Source organism: Argentina silus (assembly GCF_951799395.1).
Source record: "Argentina silus genome assembly, chromosome: 7".
Classification (NCBI taxonomy): domain Eukaryota; kingdom Metazoa; phylum Chordata; class Actinopteri; order Argentiniformes; family Argentinidae; genus Argentina; species Argentina silus.
This window is the reverse complement of record NC_139661.1, coordinates 13,910,645-13,934,770: the sequence shown is the minus strand read 5'-3', so window position 1 is coordinate 13,934,770 and position 24,126 is coordinate 13,910,645. Positions and strand designations below refer to the sequence as shown.

The window sequence follows — 24,126 nt, the reverse complement described above, 5'->3', positions numbered from 1 at the left end:
AGATTACCATTCCATGTGTGACAATGTGCCTGTCCTCCGATTTCTACCTCAACCAGCCTCCCCTGAATGAGGGAACTGGAGGAGGAGAGGAGAGGAGAGAGGACAGTAGAGGTGAGGAAGGACAGCTGTACATTATTGATTGGGAATCCGAGAGAGAGAGAGAGAGAGAGAGAGAGAGAGAGAGAGAGATATATCAGCACAATCCCAGAGGTAGAGCAGACCTCCAGTGTACCACTGGAAACATGTCTCCTCTCCAATCTGACGCAGCCACCGAGCAGCTGGAGAGATAGCTCTGTCTGTCAGACACACACACACACACACACACACACACACAGAGACACTCACTATCTCTCACACATATACACACACACACACACACACACACACACACAGAGACATACGCACCAGAGACACACACACCAGAGACACACACTGTCTCACACATGTACACACACACACACACACACACACACACACACACACAGAGACACACTCTCAGATGTTACTTTGATGAGTCTGCCTGAGAGTCAAATCTGTCAACAGTCTTGGGGCCTCTCCCTCCCCCTCTCTCTCTCCCTCTCTCTCTCCCTCTCTCTCTCCCTCCCTCTCTCTCTCTCTCTCCCTCTCTCTCTCCCTCTCCCTCTCTCTCCCTCTCTCCCTCTCTCTCTCTCTCTCTCTCTCTCTCTCTCTCCCTCTCTCTCTCCCTCTCCCTCTCCTCTGCCCCTCAGCATCAGCTCTGCTCCCTGCTCATCAGTCTAAATCGACCAGCTCGGGGGAAACTTTCATTCATTATAGATACTGTTTGAAGACATTGACGATTTCAATATTTATTGTGGACCTGTAAAGTGCCATTGTGGATTATCTGGTTAGCTCCTCCAGGAGCAGATATTGTTCATTCTGAAGGTCCAGGGCTTTCAGTGTTTGCTTTTATTAAGACAATAAAAGTAATCATAGAAGAGGAGCTTAGACTACTGTATCAGGGGAGGTAGAAATGGGAAGACAGGCTCATTGTAATGTATGGAATGGAATGAGGAATGGTCATGCTGTTTTATGCATTACAATGAGCCCGTCCTCCGATTTCTACCTCCACCAGCCTTCCCTGGTTTCAAGGTATTGACCATGCCTAGTAGAGGATTAGGAGGTGTGTGGAGACAAAACTGTTCATAGAGAGAACACACACACACACATACAGTAGAGCCTCCACCTCCACCTCCACCTCCTTACTTCACACAGGTTGCGTGACGGCCTCCTAATCCTCTGCCTCCACCCCCCAGCCTCCTTCTCCCTGGCGTCTCTCCTTGATATAGATTCTAAGAATAGAAAGATGCATAATTGTATTTTTCCCTTTTCTCTTCATTGTGACTTATTCATGAGTGTACCGTTGGTTGCAATTTTCATGTAATTCTATTCCCAGCCAGCCGTCGAGCGCTAACTAATTCTATTTCCTCAAACCTACTTGTTTTTCGTATCAAAGTGTCAGACTTGAAAGGGTTGAGCTCCTCATTTCTATTTGCTTTCTGGGTTCAGCCACGGCGGAGTGAGGAGAGGCTCTTTGTTGCAAGTCTCACGGTGGGAGGCTGTGACCTGCTTTATTATCACCTAGAGATAAAGAACGCAATTAAACATCACATTTTTGACTTGTGATCATCATCCACTCTGTTCGTCTCTCTCTCTCCCTCTCCTTCTCTCTCTCCTCGAACTTCTAACACAAAGCCTTGAAAGTTGCACTAAACCTTATCCCCCCCCCCTTTCTCTCTACCTCGACATACATTCAAACAACAACAACAACGAGACCTCATAAATTAAACCCGCTTCCTGTTTCCTTTAATCCCAGAGTTTGTTGATGTCACACGATCGATTTATATGAGATCGGAAGCTCCAACCAAAAATGGTACCAGTCAAATCCCCACACATACACAGACACACACAGACACACACAGACACACACACACACAGACACACACACACACAGACACACACACACACAGACACACACACATACACACACACACACACACACCACCCACCACCCGTCACAGAGTACAATGGCCCCTGTCTGTGACCAGTCTGGCTCTCTGCGGTCCCCAGCATGCTTTGTGCCTCCCTCTTTTAGGACTCCTTTCTTTCTCCTGGGTGATTTGTTTTCCTCTCCTCCGAGATCCCTCCATTCAGCCTCCTCCATTGTCCTGTGATTATCCATTCCTCTGGCTCCGGTGACAAGAGTGGAATCCTCCACGCCGTACAATGATGTCACAGCTTTATTCGCCCCTTATTCTTGCGCCTGCCTGCCTGCCTGAGCGGCTTGGCCTAGCCTGGGGACCCGTTGATTCTTCTCTCTCTCTCTCTCTCTCTCCTTCTCTCTTTCTCTTCTTCTCTCTCTCTCTCTGTGTTTTTATGTTTTCTATACCCAGGGTTCTGGGCTCCCCAAAGAGCCAGGGGATTTGAGGGTGTTTAGCACACCCACGGAACATGCTTGACATGCTGATATGAGCAGACAAGGTGCTAAGTCCCATAGACAAATACACACACACACACATTCACATTCAGGTTTAATTCCCATTGATTTGACTGCTTTAGGCTTAGGAATCGCAATTCTGTGATCAGACTCTTTTATCTGGGCTATGTAATAGGCCTAGCTAGCGTTGTTCCCAGATGGCGTTTGTGTTTTGTTACGGTGGTGTCGGAGCGTGTGAGCTCTGGGTCGGGTTTCTTAGGTGTTCTTCCACAGTGTTTTTATAGGAGATGTTGTTTTAGGTGGTCTGGTCTCTCTCTCTCTCTCTCTCTCTCTCTCTTTCTCTCTCTCTTTCTTTCTTTCTTTCTCTCCCTCCCTCTCTCTCTTTCTCTCCCTCCCTCTCTCCGCTGTAACACGTTTGTGTTCATTCTTCCCTCCCAAACAAACCCCGTTGATTGCAGAATAAGGAGCCAAATCACAACTATTCATGTCAAGAGGAGAAATGAAAGGAGGAGCGTTTCCAGAGTGCCACATGTCTGTACATTCTCCTCCTCCTCCTCCTCCTCCTCCTCTCACAGTTTGTCTTTCCTTTCCTTTCTATGTGTCTTTTGTGGCGTGTTGTATTCAAATCTACATGTGCACAGCGCAGAGAGAGAGAGATAAAGGTGTTTTTCTTGCTCGACTTCCATATCTCTGATCACACATAATGGCTGTGAGAGGGACATCAGCGATTCCTCTCCTTCAGATAGTAATGATGATCTGCTGTTCCGCGCTCCTCTGTTCTCTGCAGAAGCCCCAGGATTGTCAACAGTGCTGTAATGATAGGTTGTGGCTCTCAACAAACGGTCACCATTTTTACACAATACAACGTCTTTGATGTTGACACCTCTGAGGAGGCTGCTGAAAGGTAGAGCATGTGGAAAACGCCGTTTTTGATATTCGCCAAACAATATCGCTCGTGTTTTCTTAGTCATGCCGCAGGTGTGTGTTTACGGTGGCATATTGCAGCTTCTTGAAAAACGTTATTTTTCCTGCCAGATAGGTAGGCGTTAACGTGCTAAATGTATACGCGTTCCAGGGTTGAATAACATGTATAATAGGTGGTTGGTTGACAGCACCGTGTGTGTCCGTGGCTGGTCTGGATGTTGTTGATTAAAGGTATTGGGTGAGGCGCTGCAGGCAGCTGTGGATGGTTGACCTGTTGCATGCCTGTTCCCACAGGCTGACTGTACGGCGGACAAGGCTCTCCAGCCCTCAATGCCACAGAGTCTGCATACCAACGGGCTCAGGCAGGCTGCCTAGGCAATCACCAGGGTAGCCTGCCACACACAAGAGGGGCTCTACTGTTATGAATAGCAGCCAGCAGCCTCTCTACCCCCCCCCCCCCCCCCCCCCCACACACACACACACACACACACACACACGCCACACAAACACACACCACACACACACACACACACACACACACACACACACACATACATACATACATACATACATACACAGACACACACACACACACACACACACACACACGGGTGCTCGCACAACACACACACACACACATATATACACCACACACAAATGCGCAACACACACAACCCTCCCCTCCCCTCCCCTCCACTCCCCTCCCCTCCCCTCCCCTCCCCTGCCCTGCCCTGCCCTGCCCTCCCCTCCCCTCCCCTGCCCTGCCCTGCCCTGCCCTGCCCTGCCCTGCCCTCCCCTCCCTCCTCAAGCAAAGACACACATGCTACTAATGTCTACTGTTTCAAAATGGAGGCCTGTCCTGGGTTGGGTCCATGTATCCAGGACTCTGGCACGCTGCTGCCTCTGTCATTTAGTTTGAGCACATTGTTTCCAGCTTGAGCTGCTCTTAAACGGCTTGTAGGGCCGGGGCTGGGGTTGGCACCGGTGCCAGGCCATGCCTGCCTAACTCCCTATCAGAGCTGAAAGCTACACACTAATCATGTTGTTATGGCTTACACAGCGCTCGTGTATGTCGGCTGTTTATCTTGGCTGAGTTAGATTCATCCCTATTTTGCAGCCTGCTTTTTCAACGTGAACAACTTGATTAAGGCAGTCAGTAAGACTTAGTTCTCTGGAAACAGTCCCAGGTCCCAGTTAGATCCCAGTTAGGTTTAGGTTCACAAAACTTTATTGTCCCATAAGTTAGATTCAGGTTTAGTAAACTTTATTGTCCCTCTGTTGGGCAATTGGTTTCACAGCTGTGTAAACGACATGACGCATACTCATTACACGATAAAAAACCACACAAGAAAGCTATATACCAGGGGAGGCTGGTGGAGGTAGAAATCGGAGGACGGGCTTATATAATGCATGGAACGGAAAGAGTAATGATATACCCTTACTCTTTCTGTTCTATGCATTATATAAGCCCGCTCGTCCTCTGATTTCTACCTCCACCAGGTGTATACAGACACACAAACAATATCCACCAAGTTAGTGTTTAACCAATTAGATTGAGACAACACCATTGTCCTATTTACACCTCTGATAGATTAATTGTGGAACAACCAATCCGACTTGAACCATGACTTGATTGAGGAGTGTTTGCGTACGCTTAACATACCAGGTGTCAGCCCAGGTGCAATCAGCAGTAATGAATCACTCAGAGCCACATCCATAAAAAAGACAGCAGATTATGTGTGAGTTATTTCCAGACTTATTTCTAGAGTGTGTGTGGCTCCTCGCTACGAGGCAGAGAGAGGAGCATCAGGGAGTGACGGAGAGGAGCATGTTGAATACAGTTTGTGGAGAGCTATTTTAGGCGCCCTAGAGATGAGTCATGGTGACATCTGAATAGATCCAGTGAATCTAAGCATCAGTTGTGAAGAGACTCTCTCTCTCTCTCTCTCTCTCTCTCTCTCTCTCTCTCTCTTTCTCTCTCTATCTCCGCTGTCACAATCGCTCTTCTCTTTTTCTCTATCTCTACATCACAATCGCTCCCCTCTGCCTCGCCTGGCTGTGCGTCGTTAAGGAATGACGTTGTGTTAATAGCTTTATGATGCGTAATTATGTTGAAACTAATGTTTGAAGGCAGGAGTTGTCTGGTATGTCCTGTAGTGAAGGAGAGTGTGTTGCCTACCCTGACGGCTGTAAGGATAGAACCATGAGATGTTGTTGAAAGGGTTTTCGTGCAAACAGGTTTATTCATACCGGTGGTGCGCACCTGTCTTTTTTTTAATCATCATTCACTGTGTGTGTGTGTGATGTGCACCTGTCTTTTTTTAATCATTGTTCACTGTGCATGTGTGCGCGTGTGTGTGTGTGCCTGTGTGTGTGTCTTTTTTTAATTATCGTTTGTGTGTGTGTTTTTAATCATCATTCACTGTGTGTGTGTGCGTGTGTGTGTCTGTGTGTGTGTGTGTGTGTGTGTGTGTTTTTAATCATCATTCATGTGTGTGTGTGCGTGTGTGTGTGTGTGTGTGTGTTTTTAATCATCATTCACTGGTGTGTGTGCGTGCGTGCATGTGTGTGTGTTTTTTTTGTTTTTAATTGTGTGTGTGTTGGTGTGTGTACACCATGTTCTAGTCTGATAAACTATGCCAGGTACCCGTCCGAGGGTAGAAGAGGGGGCTGTTTGTTTGGCAGTGAGCAGGTCCACCTGCTGCCCACAGACCTGTTTAGAGCACAAGATGAATGATCTTTTCAGGAAGCAGCATCAACGTGTCACTTTCACGCTCCGCTCCGCTCCTCCACGTCAGGGTGCATCATGTAAGAGACGCCCGCGGTGGCCACGCCCTCGCCACGCTATCCCACAAACCACCGCTGTCGTCTCTCACGTCCGCTGGAGCTCCTCACATCCAGCGGGCGGGACGTCCTCTACCCCACAACAACAGCGTTTAGATAAGAGGCATTGTTGTGTTCCTTCAAAAGCATTGTTAGCTTAGCGTCAGGTGTGTGTGTGTGTGTGTGTGTGTGTGTGTGTGTGTGGTACTAAAATGATGCAGTGCCTACAGATTGAATAATTGAAGCTGGATTGTGAAGAACACAATGACACACACCAACCACAGAGTTGGAGTAAGAGTACTGAACTATTTGTAGAGTGTGTATACAGTATATGTACCAGGGGAGGCTGGTGGAGGTAGAAATCAGAGGACGGGCTCATTGTAATGCATAGAATGGAATGAGGAATGGTATTAAACACACACACGTGCATTACAGTGAGCCTGTCTTTCGATTTCTGCCTCCACCAGCCTCCCCTATATGTGTGTGTGTGTATATATATATATACATATATAATGATGCAATAGGCCCATAATACAATATCCCGCTGCTATCTCTATGCCATAAACGATCATACACTGTATCTCTTCCCTCCAACTCACCTCAGCTGGCTGAGATAGGTGTATTTCTGTACGCGAGGCAGCATTGATTCAGGCTAATCAGAAATGCTCTCCTCATGTTTCCTGCCCTATGGAGCCGTAGGCTATATTACCTTACGTTAGGAGTACTCCGTCTCTCCATGGCTATTTAAAGAGCCAACCACCCCCCCCTCCTTGTCCCTGGTCCCCTGTCTATCGACTGGTAACATCATCAGGGCCAGACTGATGGTCATGTTGCTTACTACAGCTCTGCGATGCGAAAAGCATTACCTGGGCCTCCTCCTCTCCTCCTCTCCTCTCCTCCTCTCCTCCCCTGCTGCAGCAGCTGCACTGCGCCTCTTCAGTGAGATGTAGGGACGAGGTGGAATGAACGTGTAAGCAGTTTGCCCTGCGAGTGCATTCCCTTGTCCCCTCCTCTTCCCTTGTCTCCTTCTCAGCCCAGGTTCACTGTTATTGGGCTATTTATAGAGCCGTGTTTTGTGTGTGTGTGTGTGTGTGTGTGTGTGTGTGTGTCTGTGTGCGTTTCTGGGACCCACTCCCTCAGTTGGAACGCTATCCTGGATCTCCACAGACAGAGATGAAGCTTAGAGCCAGCAAGCCCAGCATGATGAGACCAGATAGCTGTATTGCGTCAAGGCTTCATCAAAGTCCTGCTAAATTCCAATGCAATCGCTGGTAATCGGCGCACGGCGTGCGATAGCTAGGTAGAGCAGATAGGCGTCAGCGAGAATAATTGCTCTCTCAAACAAAGCCAGATGAAGGATGCTGACGGAAGGCAAAACCTTGTTGATTGTGGTGGCGCCCCTCGGTGGTTCGTTAACAGCATGAGATTAAAGAGAGATGACATAAGAGGCTGTGTTTTCCTCCCGAGTTTGAAGTTTTTGTCTAATGATATGATAACTAGAGTTGCTTCATAGCTCAGAAGGCACTCTACGGTACTTCTTGCTCCTCAGCCTAGAAAACCTTCAGAATATAGAAATAGTTGAAATCGAGTGAAAGTTTACTTGACTTGTCTCCAAACGGTGATGTGTAGATCGTTGTTCTGAGGAAGAGAGAGTGTTTAAGGCTTCTTCTGTTGTAGAAGTAATACTGTCTGAAACTTTAGTTGAAGCAGTTTCGGTTTACTGTCACAGTGGTGTTTCTCTTAAAGTTCAGATCCTGATGTGTCTCTCTGGATGGAGTGTGAAACAATAGGCCCTGTCTTTGACACGCAAAGTCTGAATAAAGCTTGGTTTGGTTTTGTATTCTCTTTACTGTCTCAGAGGGTGATGGCTCGTTCATGGTACTCTTTGAATACACTGTGTCTGCTTTCAAACACACAGTTCTTGTCAGGTATGAATTATGCAGAGGGTTAAACCTAAAAGTTAAAGCAGTCAAACACTAACCCTTCTTTGATGATTCCACTTTTTTTTTTTAAAACATTCAAAAAACAATTTGTAGGTCAGAGGTATGTCGTCAACTTCAAACAAGATTTAGGTGTGAATAACAGAGGTCTCGCATGGTATCAACCATTCCTCATTCCATTCCATGCATTACAATGAGCCCGTCCTCCGATTTCTACCTCCACTGGCCTCTCCTGACCCTGCAGTGCCCTTCCTCAGGTGTCTACAGTACTCTCCTTTGTGTTACCCCCCAGCATGCTTGTTAATTGACTATTAACCTCCCATTGAAGTGTCAATAGTGTTTGTCTCTCAATGTGTAATCAATATTAATACATCATGACTCAGGGTTTTACTGTGCAGTTCTACCTATCGTCTAGACAAGGTGTCCTTACCTTACCTCGCCTGTACCAGGGGAGGCTGGTGGAGGTAGAAATCGAACGACGGGCCCGTCCTCTAATGTCTACCTCCACCAGCCTCCCCTGGTCTTTGACAGGCAGGCTTCGCTTGCTCTTGTGTTACCCTGCTGGAGGGCTGTGTGTCTGGGGGTCTGGCCTTGTGTTACCCTGCTGGAGAGTTGTGTGTCTGGGGGTCTGGCCTTGTGTTACCCTGCTGGAGAGTTGTGTGTCTGGGGGTCTGGCCTTGTGTTACCCTGCTGGAGAGTTGTGTGTCTGGGGGTCTGGAGGGCTGGAGAGCTGTGTGACTGGGAATCTGGGGGTCTGGAGGGCTGGAGAGCTGTCTGTCTGGGGGTCTGGAGGGCTGAAGAGCTGTGTGACTGGAGGGCTGGAGAGCTGTGTGTCTGGGGGTCTGGAGAGCTGTATGTCTGGGGGTCTGGAGGGCTTTGAGAGCTGTGTGACTGGAGGGCTGGAGAGCTGTGTGTCTGGGGGTCTGGAGGGCTTTGAGAGCTGTGTGACTGGAGGGCTTTGAGAGCTGTGTGACTGGAGGGCTTTGAGAGCTGTGTGTCTGGGGGGCTGGAGAGCTGTGTGTCTGGGGGTCTGGAGAGCTGTGTGTCTGGGGGTCTGGAGAGCTGTGTGTCTGGGGGTCTGGAGGGCTTTGAGAGCTGTGTGTCTGGGGGTCTGGCCTTTAGACTTGCATGTTAAACACTGCACACAGAGGGGAGAACTAAATTCAGATGTGCTGATGTAGCAAGACCTCTCTCTCTCTCTCTCTCTCTCTCTCTCTAACACACACACACACACACACACACACACACACACACACACACACTCGGCCTGGAAGCTGCTGTGTGACTTTGTGTCTTGGACTATTCAGGTAAAAGTGCAGTCTCATCAAGGTGCTGCACTGTGCCCTGTTTTAATTATTCAGACTGGATTTGAAGGGGAGTTGAACTGTTAACCGCTCCTTAAATCTGTGGAATAGTCATTTAATTAACACCCCTGCTTCTTGGTCCTTCATAAATGTCATCAGAGCTGCATCCAAATATCATCTGGTGTTCCGGGAACTGCGGATTGACACACACACACACACACACACACACACACAGAGACAGACAGACACAAACACACACACACACACACACACACACACACACACAGACAGACACAAAAACACACACACACACACACCACACATCCATTTAATCAACAGAGGCCTTTCTAGCACCAACACCACCACAGCCTGCCGCTCATTAACCACTCTTAATACACGGCGGTAATCTCCAGGTGATAATTAGATGGTAGCTCTTCACACAGTACCGTGGAGAAGTATCATTATAAAGTATAATTTCTGTATCAGTTCCATTATTTATGAAGTAATGTTTAGTGTCACACTGACCTCCCTCTACTTGTACTAATGATGTACTCCTCCTCAAGTCCCCACATCTCTGAATGCCAGATCTACAGTATCCAACTTTCTCTCTCCAGCCCCAACTTTCATACCTCCGAAGCTTCTGGCTACAGTAATACTGTTTATCCACTGCGCAAACGTTGCATAATTCCATAATAATATTGTGTGGTAAATATGTTTGTGCACGCAGTTTACAAACATCAATTTGAACAACTGCAAAAGCTGTTAGCCAAATGCTTGATATCAGCGTTGTTCATTTGATGCCCTGCCATTGGCTCAGCTCGTAAGCTTCTCAGATTTCTGTACATTTTTGCGCTGCTATTGTATTCCAGACAGATAGAGCTTTGCTACAAGACAGTGCATGCCGTTGGAGGTGTAGGACTAATCTCCATTGTTCTCTGTTGCTTGTTAGGGATGTCAAACCAGACGGCTATTGATGCCAGAGGCGTATGGTGTTTCTGTCTCTGTGTTATTGGCTGCCAGCAGACAGGAAGTTCCGGAGGGTAAAGTGTTCTACGTCCGTCCCAGCCAGGGGCTTACACCTCTGGGTTTGAACCCAGGTCATCCGCGTGCCACACGACTGTGTTAGCCAGCTGAGCTAAAGCTAAGTGATCTCTAACGACCAGTATGTAACTGCCAGGGTTTGAACCTGTAGGTCCTCTGTGCGCCGCAGGACTGTGCTAGCCTGCTGAGGTAAAGCCTGTAGCCTTCAAGTCGCAGGCAAGGTTACTCAACATGCTTTCTAAACCACCTCAGGGTGTAGCAGGGGAGGCTGGTGGAGGTAGAAATCGGAGGACGGGCTTGTTGTACTGCATGGAATGGAATGAGGAATTATGTGTTTGATACCATTCCTCATTCTTTTCCATGCATTACAACGAGCCCGTCCTCTTGATTTCTGCCTCCGCCAGCCTCCCCTGCTACACCCTGTTGCTAACCTGAAACCCCACCCCTCCCTGAACCCCCCTACTTCCATATTCATCACATTTGGTTGTGGCTTTGCAAATATCATCACCCCCAACAGGAAGGGTGTTGTTCAGTGGAAATCGTCGTCGCGATGAGGCGCAGCGAGGTGGAGCTAAAGCTCTTCCCCCCTTGGCAACGGCGTGATTACACGCCGTGGTTTGTTTGTCTAAACTAGAGCAGGGTCACCGATAAGACAATGTGGGTATTTTGATTGCACGTTCATCTGGATAGGCTGTAGAACAATGGACAAAGAACACTCCCTGCCTGTCCTTTCTTGTTTCTTGGCAGCAGAGTCTCACAGACGTGAAGCTTACAGGAATGTTTCTGGAGTCTTAGTCTGTGATACCGTCTGACGGCTTCAACTCAAACACACATACTAGGTTACACGGTTCAAAATGTCATACTTCAGTTTGGCATGTCGCAGTGTCTGTGCCTGTATCTGTGTGTGTGTGCACGTGCGTGTGCGTGTGTGCAGTTTGATGTTATAATGTTGTTGCTTGAGTAATTACAGTCTTGTTACACAGGTATCGAGGCAACTTATTGTAAATTGTCACCGCAGAATGCATTAGGAAGAATATATGATTATGCCGTTACTGAGAGGCCATGCGATATTAAACAGAAGTGATATTTTCATTTAAATTGATGCATAATATTATGTCTGTTACTCAAAGAACATTGAAAATGATACCATCTCATTGTATCACGAACATTTCCTCCATCAGCATTCTACCACTGCTTCCCAATAATGGCATTTACATAATTTATATTTAACTGCATGATAATGATTAGGATGTGTTTAGCATATTATTCAAATAAGCCCTCTGTTTACTGCGAGATATATACCGCACACATTCACTGTTTCCCCGGGTTGGTTATTTAGACAGGTTTCACAAACTCTTTTATAATGTGCCAATTAAGCACAATTTTCCATTCACTTTCTGTCGGAAATGGACTTCAGTCGATGGCAGACTTTTGTTGGGGGGGGGGCTGGGGTGAACCTATAAGCAGGCGGCGTATGTCTGTGTCATTATGCTGCTGAGGGAGTGATAGGGGGGGCGGGGGTTCTGACAGAAGCTCCTCCGTGGCACAGCCAAGACCTGGGGAGGCTTGATAAGCAGCCCGGCTCTGAAGCCCCTAAAAAGGCACACTGGTGAGGAGCAGAATGGGGAGATAAGATGCGAAGGAGAGGAGGAGGAAGGAGAATGAAAAAAGAAAAAAAAAAAAAGCGAACTCTCACTGCCTTTGGCAATTACTCCAACCAGGCCGCTTCCTCGCCATTACGTCAAAAACCCCAGAATCCTTTTAGTCACAGCAGTGCTGGGTGAACCACTCAAAGGGAGATGATTTCTCCCCTCACTTTACGGAGGCTTCCTTATCCTCCGAAGCTCTGGAACTTTTGTTAACTCTGTTTACACTCGTACGGTCTAGCTAGCCACCCACTCACCCGTCTGTCTGACTGTCTGTCTCACTGTCTGTCTGACTGTCTCTCTGACTGTCTGTCTGACTGTCTGACTGTCTGGCTGTGAAGCTTAAATTCATTTCAGTCCAAAGATTTTAAGAAAAAAAGCAATTTCAGTCTGTGACGAAGTTTAACTTTTAATACAGGTGTACAGTAAGCACTCTTGAGTTTTAAGATTCCAGTAGCATTTCTCTCCCAAGTTAGACATTCAAGTCACCTGGAATCATCGCTTTGTAGAGATTCCATCAGACCTCGACATTCCAGAACTCTCCGTAGTTCTGCATGACGAGTGTTCCGTGACCATGGTTGACCCGAGATGGGGAGAAATGGGGAGAAAAACAACTGAAGCGACTGTGGCGTGTTGGCGAGGGCGCCGCTCTCCTCCATCACGTCTCGCTCTCTGTCACAACTTGAATATGAAAGCAGGAGTGGTTCAGAGGTGGCAACGACAGGAGGGTAGCTGGGAGGTGGGGGGTGAGGCACTGAGTCACTGGAACTGATTTGCTTCTGAAAGACTATAGTTGTTTTGAAATATCACAGTTGAAGTTTTCTTTTTCTTTTTTCTTTTTTTCTGCCTCTGTTCCAACATTCCATGTTGTTTTTCACTCTCCAAGAACAGGAGAAAATACCATTTTCATAAAGATCTGACAAAGTTAACCCCGTAAATGATCTCTCTTATCGTAAACCAGGCGCTTTTTCATTGCACAGGAGAAATGTCTTCAGTATAAGATTGATTGAAAGAGCAAATGTTTAATTTGAGGAAGCAACATTCAACCACACCTGATTCATGTACTGTACCCTGGCACCTGCAAGGTTTTTCCAAAAGAACAAGACACACCTCCTGTCTCAAAGACATCCAGCTGATTTGCAGAACAGCGGAGGTCCAGTAGACCTCATTAAGCCCAACCCACGGTGTTCACACTCACAGAGTGGGCTGTGGCCGGTACCGGCATGAACTTCCTGGTAATTACCTGGCCAACCTTTAACTAATCATCACACTGCTCTCAGGGGCCCCCTGATTGCACACAAGGTCTACCGAGAGTCGCTGTGATTGGACACGTGGTTCGCCAGAGAGCCTCTGAGGAACAGTAACACTTTTTGATCATTAAAGAGATTGTTGTACAGCTGGAGGCCACTCCCCAGCCCTGGCTGGTCTGCTGGTTCACTTGTAGAAGAAGAAGTTCATTGTTCTCCCCAGTGTTCTGCTTCTAGAACTGGAACTCTGGCTGTTTCCTCCTGTTAGCCAACATCTCCGGCTAATTAGCCGGGGGAAGTTTCTGCTTCCTGTTCGCTGTGGCGTGGCAGGCAGACAGGCATGCATCATTAACACGTTATCCGGGCGGTGGGCTCTGTGACTCTGTGGCTAGCACAGTTTAGCCTGACAAAGTGTTAGAGATAAGAGTGGTGGGAGGGAAGATGGAGAGAGAGGAGAGAGCTTTAGGGTGCCATTAGGGTGAATATAGAGATTCATTTGAACTTCGTCCCAAATTAGGTCCATTTCCCCTCACTACCCCCAGCCCCCCCCCATCTCTGCTTGCTTCTCACTGTGAAATGTAGAGTAGGTATTCCGTGCAGGACCCTCCTGTATGCTAATACAGCCCTAATCTCCTTCTTAATGAGGGTGACGTGCCCCCCCCCCCTCCCTCGCCGAGCGTGGCGCTAGCTAGCTCGCTAAGTTATGGAAATAAGACCAGTCGCCAAGGGACAGCTGAAATGTAGAAAGCCTTCTCTTCCACGTCGAAGACCTCATTTTCCACTTTTAAAGCTTCCTCTCCTAACAAGGTCTGCTGTCCTCGGAGGCCATCGGCGCCAGATAAACAAACACCGTAATGACTTTCACGGGGAGGAGGCTTCAGCAGTCAGGGTCTGTCTGCTTAGATGATTGAGGAGAAGGACGAGGAGGAGGAGGAGAAGGGATGGTCTAAATAGGTCACCACGGACAAGGCCGGTACCGGGCAGAAATCTTCAAAGTTCATCCTCCGTTGATTTTTCTGTATTTAATTAATCACGATTGTATTAGTTCAGGTGCTTGTGTCTGGGCGGGTTGTGGTAGAGCCAGGGGCAAATATCCACCGTTTGGTTTCGGAAGCTAATCAATGTTTTTTTTAAAATTTGTTTAGGGTGCTTTTCTATGTCCCTCATCGGCCAATCAGAGATGGACGCGTAGGCCGATATACATGCTGGGGGAATATGAATTAATTTGGATTATTTATTTTTTTTACGCCGAATTAGCTCGCACTATTGAGCATGTCAGCACCCACCACACATGCCGCTTTATGATGATGCTAATTCTCGCTGAAAAATACCCCAAACAGATTAAAACCAGGAACATATGTGTGGGAGCTTTATTGGAAGCCTTGATCAAAGAAAAACAGGGTTTGATTCATCGTGCATGTATCTAGGCCAGCGCCTCCAGCCCCTACCACTCCCACCAAACAACCAAGCTGACAAACATCTCATCTTTGGCTTCGCCTCTCTGTCCGCACATGGTGGCGGAGGTTTATGATTATTATTCCAGCCTGTATGGTTGTGTGTCAGCGTAGTGAGAGAGGGGGAGAGAGAGGGGGAGAGAGAGAGGGAGAGAGAGCGAGAGAAAGGCCTGATGATGAAAACTCTCTGGTCTGGTCCAACATCTGGTCCATCGTCCTCTCGAATACTGCTGGCTTTGAAACCCTCCCCTCCCCTCCGCCCTCCTCCCCTCCCCTCCGCCCCCCTCGGCTCCGCACTACTGCTGCATCTCTAAGACCACCACACCGCACCACATGGTTGACACAGACGCCGTGCTCTAGACTAATAAAAGCCAGCTCCGCTCCCCTGACCACACCACAGGCAGGGCCCAGTGGCTCTCTCATGTGGCGAGGCATTTACCTCCTCACCGAGACAACTGAGCCTCTCGGACGAGCTCCGCCACAGAGCCCAGAGGCCTCTGTGATGAGCTCCACCGGAGAGCCCACATTAGCATGCTAGCAGCAGCAGCTCCAGAGAGAGACGAAGATTGGTCATAGAGGTTAGGAGGCATCAGAGGCACCACAGAGGCTTACTGGCTGATGGGGATGGATGTGGAGATGTGTTTGTGATTAGACCAGAGGGAGATGCGATGTGAACCCAGTCCCTGGAGACCTGAGGCGGGAGAGGATCAAATGGAGGCTCTTTGGTTGTGTGGTTTAACTTCAGTAATCAGCTCGGGTTTGGGGTTGGGGCTCGGGGCTAGGGCTGGGCAACGCAAATACTCCACTGGTTGCGTCAGTAAATCTCTTGGTTGGGGTGTGATTGATAAGCATGGCCTGTGTGTGTGGGATGGATAAGACTGGCCTCTGTGTGTGTGTGTGTTTGTGTGTGTGTGTGTGTGTGTGTGTGTGTGTGTGTGTGTGTGTGTGTGTTTGATAAGCCTGGCCTGTGTGTGTTTGAAGTGAAGGCCATTCTCAAACAGATAAAGACCAAAACCACCATTGCTGTTAACTGTTAACTCAACACCACCATCACTTATTAACAGGGGAGTGTCACAAGAACAAGAATGTTGAACCCCCCCCCCCCCCCCCCCCCCCCCCCCCCCCTCCCCGACCCCCATTCTCGTCCCCCCCAACCTCGCCTCCCCCTCGTCCCCCTCCAGTTCCACTCTATGTTCTCCAGAGTGACCGAGGTCAGCAGAACAGGAGTGGGGGGGGGGGGGGGCTCTGGTTCGTGTGTGTGTGTGTGTGTGTGTGTGTGTGTGTGTGTGTGTGTGTGTGTGTGTGTGTGTGTGTGTGTGTGTGTGTGTGTGTGTGTGTGTGTGTGGACCAGGAGGGCCGGTGAGGCCCTAAGCCCTAGCCCCATGCCAAGAGATGAGGCCCCGTATGAAAGGCTCCTCTGTGTGGCAGGCAGGGGCAGGGCCCGTCAGTCCTGCCCCTCCGAGGGGACCTCTGCCTGGGACAATCCCTGCCTTTGTCTCCCCTGGCCGTGGTTGTGGTTGCACCCGGACCAGGCTGTGTACTGTACTGAATGGCCAGTGTGAAAAACCCTGTGAAAACCCCCCTCCGGCCCAGTTACATTCACTCATCCAGGGACGGGGGGGGGGCGAGGTGTGTGTGTGTGTGTGTGTGTGTGTGTGTGTGTGTGTGTGTGTGTGTGTCCCAAACACACACACTAGTCAGTCACTCACTCACTCAATGGGGACAATACAGGGAGGTTTTTATTTTTTTCTTTGTATTTCATTAACTGCAAAACAAAATGAGCTGACAAATGCCCTGGAGGTGGCTTCCCACCGACAGAGAGAGAGAGAGAGAGAGAGAGGGAGAGAGGGAGAGAGAGAGAGAGGGAGAGAGGGAGAGGGAGAGAGAGACAGAGACAGAGACAGAAAAAGAATGGTCTGTTTGTGTTGGTGCAAAGCGCTGCAGATGCCAGTCATTCAGGAGTCGGTCAGGAGTCAGTTGTAAGTCAGTCAGGAGTCTGTTCGGAGTCGGATGTGGGAGTGGGGAGCTGCATGTTGTGGTCAGAGCCTGTCCCCGAAGCCACAGCAGAGGATGTGGCTCATTGTGACGGGGAGTCCTCCTGTGACGTGTGTGACCTCATCCTCAGAACACAAACCAATAGTCAAAACTGTCATTGTCCTTGTCCACCAGACCACCAAGGATGCTATTTGTTTCCCAAATCCCTCTACAGAACGCAAACACACCCCATCCAGAACACACAAACACAAGCTCATCATTGACTAGGGAGCTGGGTATAGTACAGTGTGTTTGTTAGAGGCTGCACTGGAATGAGAAACCGGGACAAAATGCTTTGTTTGGTATTCTAAGTGCTGTGTGTGTGTGTATTCTAGAACAGCCATTATGACCCTCGCATTCTGTAGCTAAACATTCCATTTCAAACAATTCTTCCCCATTCTCCCCTCTTCTCCTTATTTAAACATACAATACTCTGCGTTCTCCAGAAAGCCTAGTTTCTCCACTGCATTAGTCTGGTAAATACTAGTCTTTCAAAGACAGAACCATGAGTTGGGATTTAGAACCTTCTCCCCCCCCCCCCCTCCCTCCCTCCTCCTCTGTCCTCTGAAGCCCATCCCAGCCTATTTGTTTGTATCCATCCCTCTCTCCCTCTTTCTATCTGGTCTGTGCCAAGCGGGTCTGAAGTGGGCCTGGCCCAGGGAGCGTGTAGACATACGGCCTCCTACCCTCTAATTGGATCTCTGTATTCATCTGGGGTTTCGCTCTCAGACCCGGGCTTTCAACAAAATGTCAATCCAATCCCGGGATGGATGGATGCTTCCCTGATAGCCTGTTTATATCTGCGGCTGGTTTTAATGCAGGCAGGACGGAGGGAAGGAGGGAGGGAGGGAGAAGGAGAGAGTGCGAAAAACACCTCTGTTTCAGCCTTCAGGGTGTTAGCGAGGCAGAGGAGAGAGGGGTGAGGTGTGAGAGATTGGGGTGACTGGGTTGCCTCTCGACACACTTGACGGCAGCGCTGCTTCGGTTCCCACTTAGCTACATTCCCAACCTTGTTGGTGTTGTTGTTGATGTTGTCAGAGAACCCCCCCTCATCCCACAGTCTCCGTTTCCTAAACCATATTCTCTTGTTTTTTCTCTCCCTGTGGTTTTTTGAAGCATCAGTTTGTTTCCCAGTACCGGCTCCAGCGAGTGCTCTGCTAGGCCTCCGGTGGCTCCCATCATAGGAGATCAGAGGGGGAGGAGTGGCACGTTGGCCCCAGCCTGGAGGCCCCTCTGCTGGGCACGTTTCATCTCCACCCCCCTCTGGCTGCTGGAGGTCTGCTGGAGGCCTGCGCCAGGGGAGAGGAATCTGGATGATATCCTCTACTTCCCTCCTCTACTCTCTCACTCTTGCTCTCTCTCTCTCTCCCTCTACACTTCTCCTTCTACCCCTAGCCCCCTTCTCCCCTCTCTCTCTCTATCCCTCTCCCCCTCTCAGTCTATTTACGACTGTTGAGAATACCATTGAATTGTGTGTGTTGTAAATCCTCCACCTTTTGGCTCCCTCCTAGTTTGTTTATGGTGATGGAATGCAGGGAGACAGGAGTTTCTCCTCCCAGAGAGGGAGGCAGGGAGACAGAGAGGCAGGCAGGGAGACAGGGAGGCAGGCAGGGAGACAGGAGTTTCTTCTCCCAGAGAGGGAGACACAGAGGCAGGCAGGGAGACAGGAGTTTCTCTTCCCAGAGAGGGAGGCAGGGAGACAGGGAGGCAAGGAGGGAGGGAGACAGGCAGGGAGATGGGGAGGCAGGCAGGGAGACAGGGAGGCAGGCAGGGAGAGAGGAGTTTCTCCTCCCAGAGCACTCAGACAGGCAGGCAGGGAGACAGTGATGCAGGGAGGGAGGGAGGGAGGCAGGAAGACAGGGAGGCAGGGACATGAGAGGGACAGACAGGCAGGCAGGCCAAGCAGGCAGGCAGACAGGAAAGCTGACAGACAGACAGACAGACAGGCAGGACACTTTTCCCACGATGGCCTCGGACCTCCAGGGTGGGCTGGCGCTTGGTTTTTGGGGTTGGTGGCGGTGGGGGGGGGGGGGGAGAAGTGGGGGGTGAGGGGAGGGGAGGGGAGGGTGAGTGACAGGGACCAGTGTGAGTCTCTGACAGCTCTTGTGTATGGCTCTGGGATGTGACAGAACAGTGCAAGAGAACGTTGGATGATGGGAGGCTCCATGGGAGGCAGTGTGAGTTAGTCTACCGCAGCTCTCTCCTGGAGACGACAGCGACAGACACATGGGTTGTTCAAATGCCTTCAGACCATCAGATCTGAGACTGCGTATGAGTTTACAGCATCATGCCATAAATGCTCAATGCTCCTGTTAACGTTCTGAATGAACAAACGCCTTCGGTTCGGTTTCCCATTTCACGTTTACCCAATCAGAACAAAATGTCCCACTGAGGTGATTGTACGATTGGTGCGTTTGACTCCTGTCCTACCACTCTCAGCCAATCCCGTTCCATGTCTGTGTTTTTCTCTGACTGTCCAATGGGTTTTTAAGAGGAAACACTCTCCAGCAAACTAGAGAATTCTACAGCACAAAAACTCTTCCGCTCTCAATCTCCAATTATGAGGTGAATTACGATGACACACTGGAGCAGTTTTTCATTCATTCTTTCTTCAATTTATGTTTGTAGCTAAACACTACCCTCTCACGTACGCATATTAATTTGTCTGTCACCTGCGAAAGATGATTGACAGTGAAATGGAAGTTTGGGAAATGGGAGCCCTGCGGTCATTACACGAGGGGTGTGTGACATTCCGCTCTCAGAAACAGACAGCTCTGTACTCCCCGCTTTTTAAGAGCCCTGTGTCCATGGCAACCGGTTCACCCAGGAGTTTGGGATTTTATTCATAATTAAGAATGTTTGGGGGAGAGCGTAGGGGGGGGGGGGGGGGGGGTGACGTGCCAACAACCAACAGCTCAGCCTCCTGTCTCTCTGGCTCCCGTCTGACGAGACTTCCATCAAGAACCCACCAGGGCAAACACTTTACACACACAAAGACAGCATTTCAAAATGGACGCCTTCCTCACTGTCAACACACACACACACACACACACACACACACACACCCCGGCCTGAGAACCCCTCATATGCCTTGCAAATATAGGTTCAGCTGTAGGGAGTTGGTATTGACTCCTTTTCTCGGGTGATGTATTCAGTCTGCCAATTATCCACCTTCACTGGAGTGTGTAGAGTGTATGCAGAGAGAGGAGGATACATATGAGGATTGTATCACATTGATATGTAGATGATTTGCAGTTTTATAGTCTGGACTTATATCAGACTATAAAACTGAAAATCATATATTTTATTTGATGCCCCTGTAGAAGTTTCCCTTCATGCATGTCTGTCAGTGAAGGTGGTTGGTTCTTAAGACGTTATTTGTTGATGTATTCTTTACATCGTGTGTGTGTGTGTGTGGGGGGGGGGGGTTGTGTGTGTGTGTGTGTGTGTGTGTGTGTGTATATGTGTGTGTTTACGTCCATGGTGTAGAGTAGATGCCCAGGCTCGTCAGTCTGAAGTGGTAACACTTACAATGGGTTCTCTCTCTCTCTTTCTCTCTCTCTCTCCCTCTCTATGCTTTTATCAGTAATAAGCCCCCCCCTCTCCCTAGCTCTCACGCCATAGAGCATTGACAAGTGTTGCAAATCAGAGACGTTAGTGCAAAATAACCAATAATTCATGACAAGTGCCTTTCTGTGTCCTCCTCTTCTCCCTGGTAGGGCTGGGGGACAACTTAACTGTCCGCTATACCTGTCAGAATATCATCAGATAGGGTGACATTACTGCCTCATCATTCATTTACCCATCATAGATGAAGCTGTAAAGTGGCACTACGGAGGCCTAGAAGTGTCATTCTTCACATGCTGTTGTCAAAGGGGGTTATTCTCTCCTCTCCTACCTCCTGTGTCCTACCTCCTACTTTATGTCTCCTATCTCCTACCTCCTGTCTCTCACCTCCTACTTCATGTGTCCCATCCCCTACCTCCTACTTCATGTCTCCTATCTCTTACCTCCTATCTCCTACCTCCTGTGTCCTACCTCCTCTCCTACCTCCTACCTCGTCTCCTCCATCTCAGCCATGTTGGCTAGGGCGGGCTGTGCTCTGTAGAAGCTCCATTAGCGTTAGCCCAGATCTGTCAAGTCCTCCCCTCGCCTCTGGTGCTGAAACACTGGGGTGGGTTTAACTGCTGCTGCCTGGCACACATCAGCCATCAGCCGTGGGGTACGCTCACACACACACACACACACACACACACACACACACACACGCACACAAGCACACGCACACACACACATGCACACACATGCACACCCTTGGATGTCAGTGAAGCTGCTTGTGGTGCTTGGATTTGATCACAGACATCGGAGACATGTCCCAGGTTCAGAACTGTCCTCTGGTTCACCTCAGACCCAGCCAGGGCTCTGGTTGGCTGGCCAAGACTCCACTCATACCCAGACAAGGCTCTGGTTGGCTGGCCAACACTCACTCAGGGCTCTGGTTGGCTGGCCAAGACTCCACTCTGAACACTGAGGAAGGTGAATGCTCAAACATGTTGATTTGACCGCTGCTGCATTGAATTTAGTAATATTACTATTACTATTCAGTCATTCTAGTGAATGTGTGTTTTCTTGTCTTTATCAAGCCAAGATTTCAAACATTGTGTGTGTGTGTGTGTGTGTGTGTGTGTGTGTGTGTGTGTGTGTGTGTGTGTGTGTGTGTGTGTGTGTGTGTGTGTGTGTGTGTGTGTGTGTGTGTGTTGTGCCCTGCGATCCTTAGCTAACTGGATAAAACACAAGTATTTAGATTTAACCAAACAAGCAATTATGTAAAGCCTTTAAGCTGTCCCTTGCTTATTTTTTAATTTTTGGCATCCTTTATATATGGTGGTGGATGTTCATCTTTACATGATACAAATTATCATTTTGATTTGTATTATAGTCGTATTTGCATAGCGTAAATGTGCCAATTGCCTGTCGGCTTGACAGGACTGAGTTCTAGTGTTGCCCTACATTCGAGGTTCACACATGCAGAGTGGGGCTTTGGCAACAGATAACATTTCCCCTTTCCCACTTAATTATAGATGATAATGTTGGTTCTAATTAATATCCTTGTCATTAATGCACTCTGACACATCCCCCCCCCCCCTTGGTGCCTTCAGCCCAGTGTTGTCCTCAGCCCCAGCCCCAGCCCCAGCCCCATCCCCATCCCTGTCCTCATCCTCATCCTCATCTTCCAGCCCCATCCTCCATCAGCCCCAGACCCATCCTCCATCAGCCCCATCTCCATCCTCCAACAGCCCCATCCCCATCCTCCAACAGCCCCATCCTCCAACAGCCCCATCCTCCATCAGCCCCATCCTCCATCATCCCCATCCTCCATCAGCCCCATCCTCCAACAGCCCCATCCTCCAACAGCCCCATCCTCCAACAGCCCCATCCTCCAACAGCCCCATCCTTCTTCAGCCCCATCCTCTTTCAGCCTCAGCCCCTCAGCGCTGCGTGGTGGTGGTGGTGGTGGTGGTGGTGGCGGCGGTGGTGGTGGTGAGGAGAACACTCACACTGTCACAGTGACAGCTCTCTCCCAGGCAGGCAGCCATGTCTTGGTTGGATAACACTTCGGCTAATTTGTGTTATTTGAACATCCATTTGTGATGCGTAGTATTATTCCTTTGTGAGACAATGTCTCCCAGGGCAGTGCTCTGTGAGGCTGAGAGAGAGTGCTGGTTTCATGGAGGACGTGGTGTCTCTGGGTGCCAGCACCCCGCCCCTGATTCCACGATTAGAGGTTACGTTCGGGCTGACTGGACTGTGACGGTCTCCTAGTCCTTTGATGCATCTTGTTCTGTTATGTGGTCTGAGCTACAATCATCTTAGAGAGAGAGAGGGTTTTCTTTTCTGAGGGGCGGTGGGCAGTTCTCTCTCTCTCCTCTCAGCTTAGTTTAACATGCAGGGGACGTCAATTACCTAGCGGACAGGCCGGGCGTCCGGTAGTTTCACTGGACAGAAGAACACAAATAATTGATGGGAAGTTTTTATAGAAAGCAAAAATGGAGTGCTGTGGTTTTTCTCCCCCTCTCTCTCTCTCTCTCTCTCTCTCTCTCTCGCTCTCTCTCCCATCTCCCTCTGTCTGTCTCACTCTCTCCTTCTCTCCTCCTCCTCCTCCTCCCTCTCTCCTCCTCCTCTCCATCCCTCTCTCCTCTCATCCAGGCGATGGAGAACGTGTTTGTGGAGTTCAGCCACCAGGAGCTGCTTGAGTTCTACGACAAGGTCAGACGCCGACCATTGATTGGCTGCCGCTACGCATGATTGACTTCCTGTCTTTTCGCCGACACCCCTCAACATGCTGCCTCTCTCCTGATGGTCCCACCCCCTTTTCTTTGTGTTGCAGCTCGAGACGGTGCAGGCGCAGTTGGACTCGCTAACTTGAGGCCCGTGCCAGTCTATTTTTAACATGTTTGGTGTGGTGGCAGCTATGGCAGCCTTGGGAGCCATGCCACGCACGCCAGGCCAAGCCAAGCCACGCCAAGCCACACCATGCCAGGCCAGGCCAGACCAGACTAGACCGTCATTAACATTCCCCACTCCGACAGGACTCTGTTTGATAGAACAGGCCATGCTGTTGCTCCTGTGTGTGTCTAACAACAGAGAGAGACATGGGAGATGTAATAATAAGCCAATTGTATTTCATCATTCACTAAAGTGTCTTTTGTACTAGCGTCGTTTTGATTAACATAGTCCTGTTACCATGGATATGAGGAATGCAGTGTTTGATTTCTGTTATGATTGTTGGGAATGTGTGAGATGTGTCCTACGTATTAATTGCAATGAATGCTAGTGAACGATTATGAAATGTAACCATTTGTGTAAAAACACGTGAAATAAAATGTCTTTGAAATGAAATCTAAAGCGGTGCAGGACTGAAAGCTGAAAGCATGTTTGTGGTGTGTGAGAAAGGCTCATTATTCTGCCTCATAGCCAACCTGGGAGGTGGTCTCGCCAGATGGGGACAGAGAAACACCGTCAGAACACGAGAGAGAAAGTCCCAGAGGACCGGGGGAGAGGAGGAGAGGTTCCCAGACACGCTTCATTCCTTTATCACGCGTTACGAAACGAAACAGTATCGAATGTGCCATCACAGACGAAGGAGTCGTCAGAAGCGCTAAGGTTCTGCCTTTTACAACGAGACAGCTACAGGTTATCCTTCTCAAGGTCTCACATTTCTCCCTGCTCACTTAAAACCTGTCAAGTTCACCTCCCC

General features: G+C 49.2%; 1 protein-coding gene across 1 annotated transcript in view; it reads left to right on the top strand.

The window, feature by feature from the left end:
• Positions 1-23,768, top strand: part of commd10 (COMM domain containing 10) — a 28,826-nt gene extending 5,058 nt beyond the window's left edge. Inside the window, exons 6-7 of the mRNA XM_083673611.1 lie at positions 23,076-23,135; positions 23,257-23,768. Coding sequence (XP_083529737.1) covers positions 23,076-23,135; positions 23,257-23,295 — 99 coding nt within the window. The 3' untranslated portion in view covers positions 23,296-23,768. The remainder of the gene's footprint in view (positions 1-23,075; positions 23,136-23,256) is intronic.
• Positions 23,769-24,126: the final 358 nt, after the last annotated feature.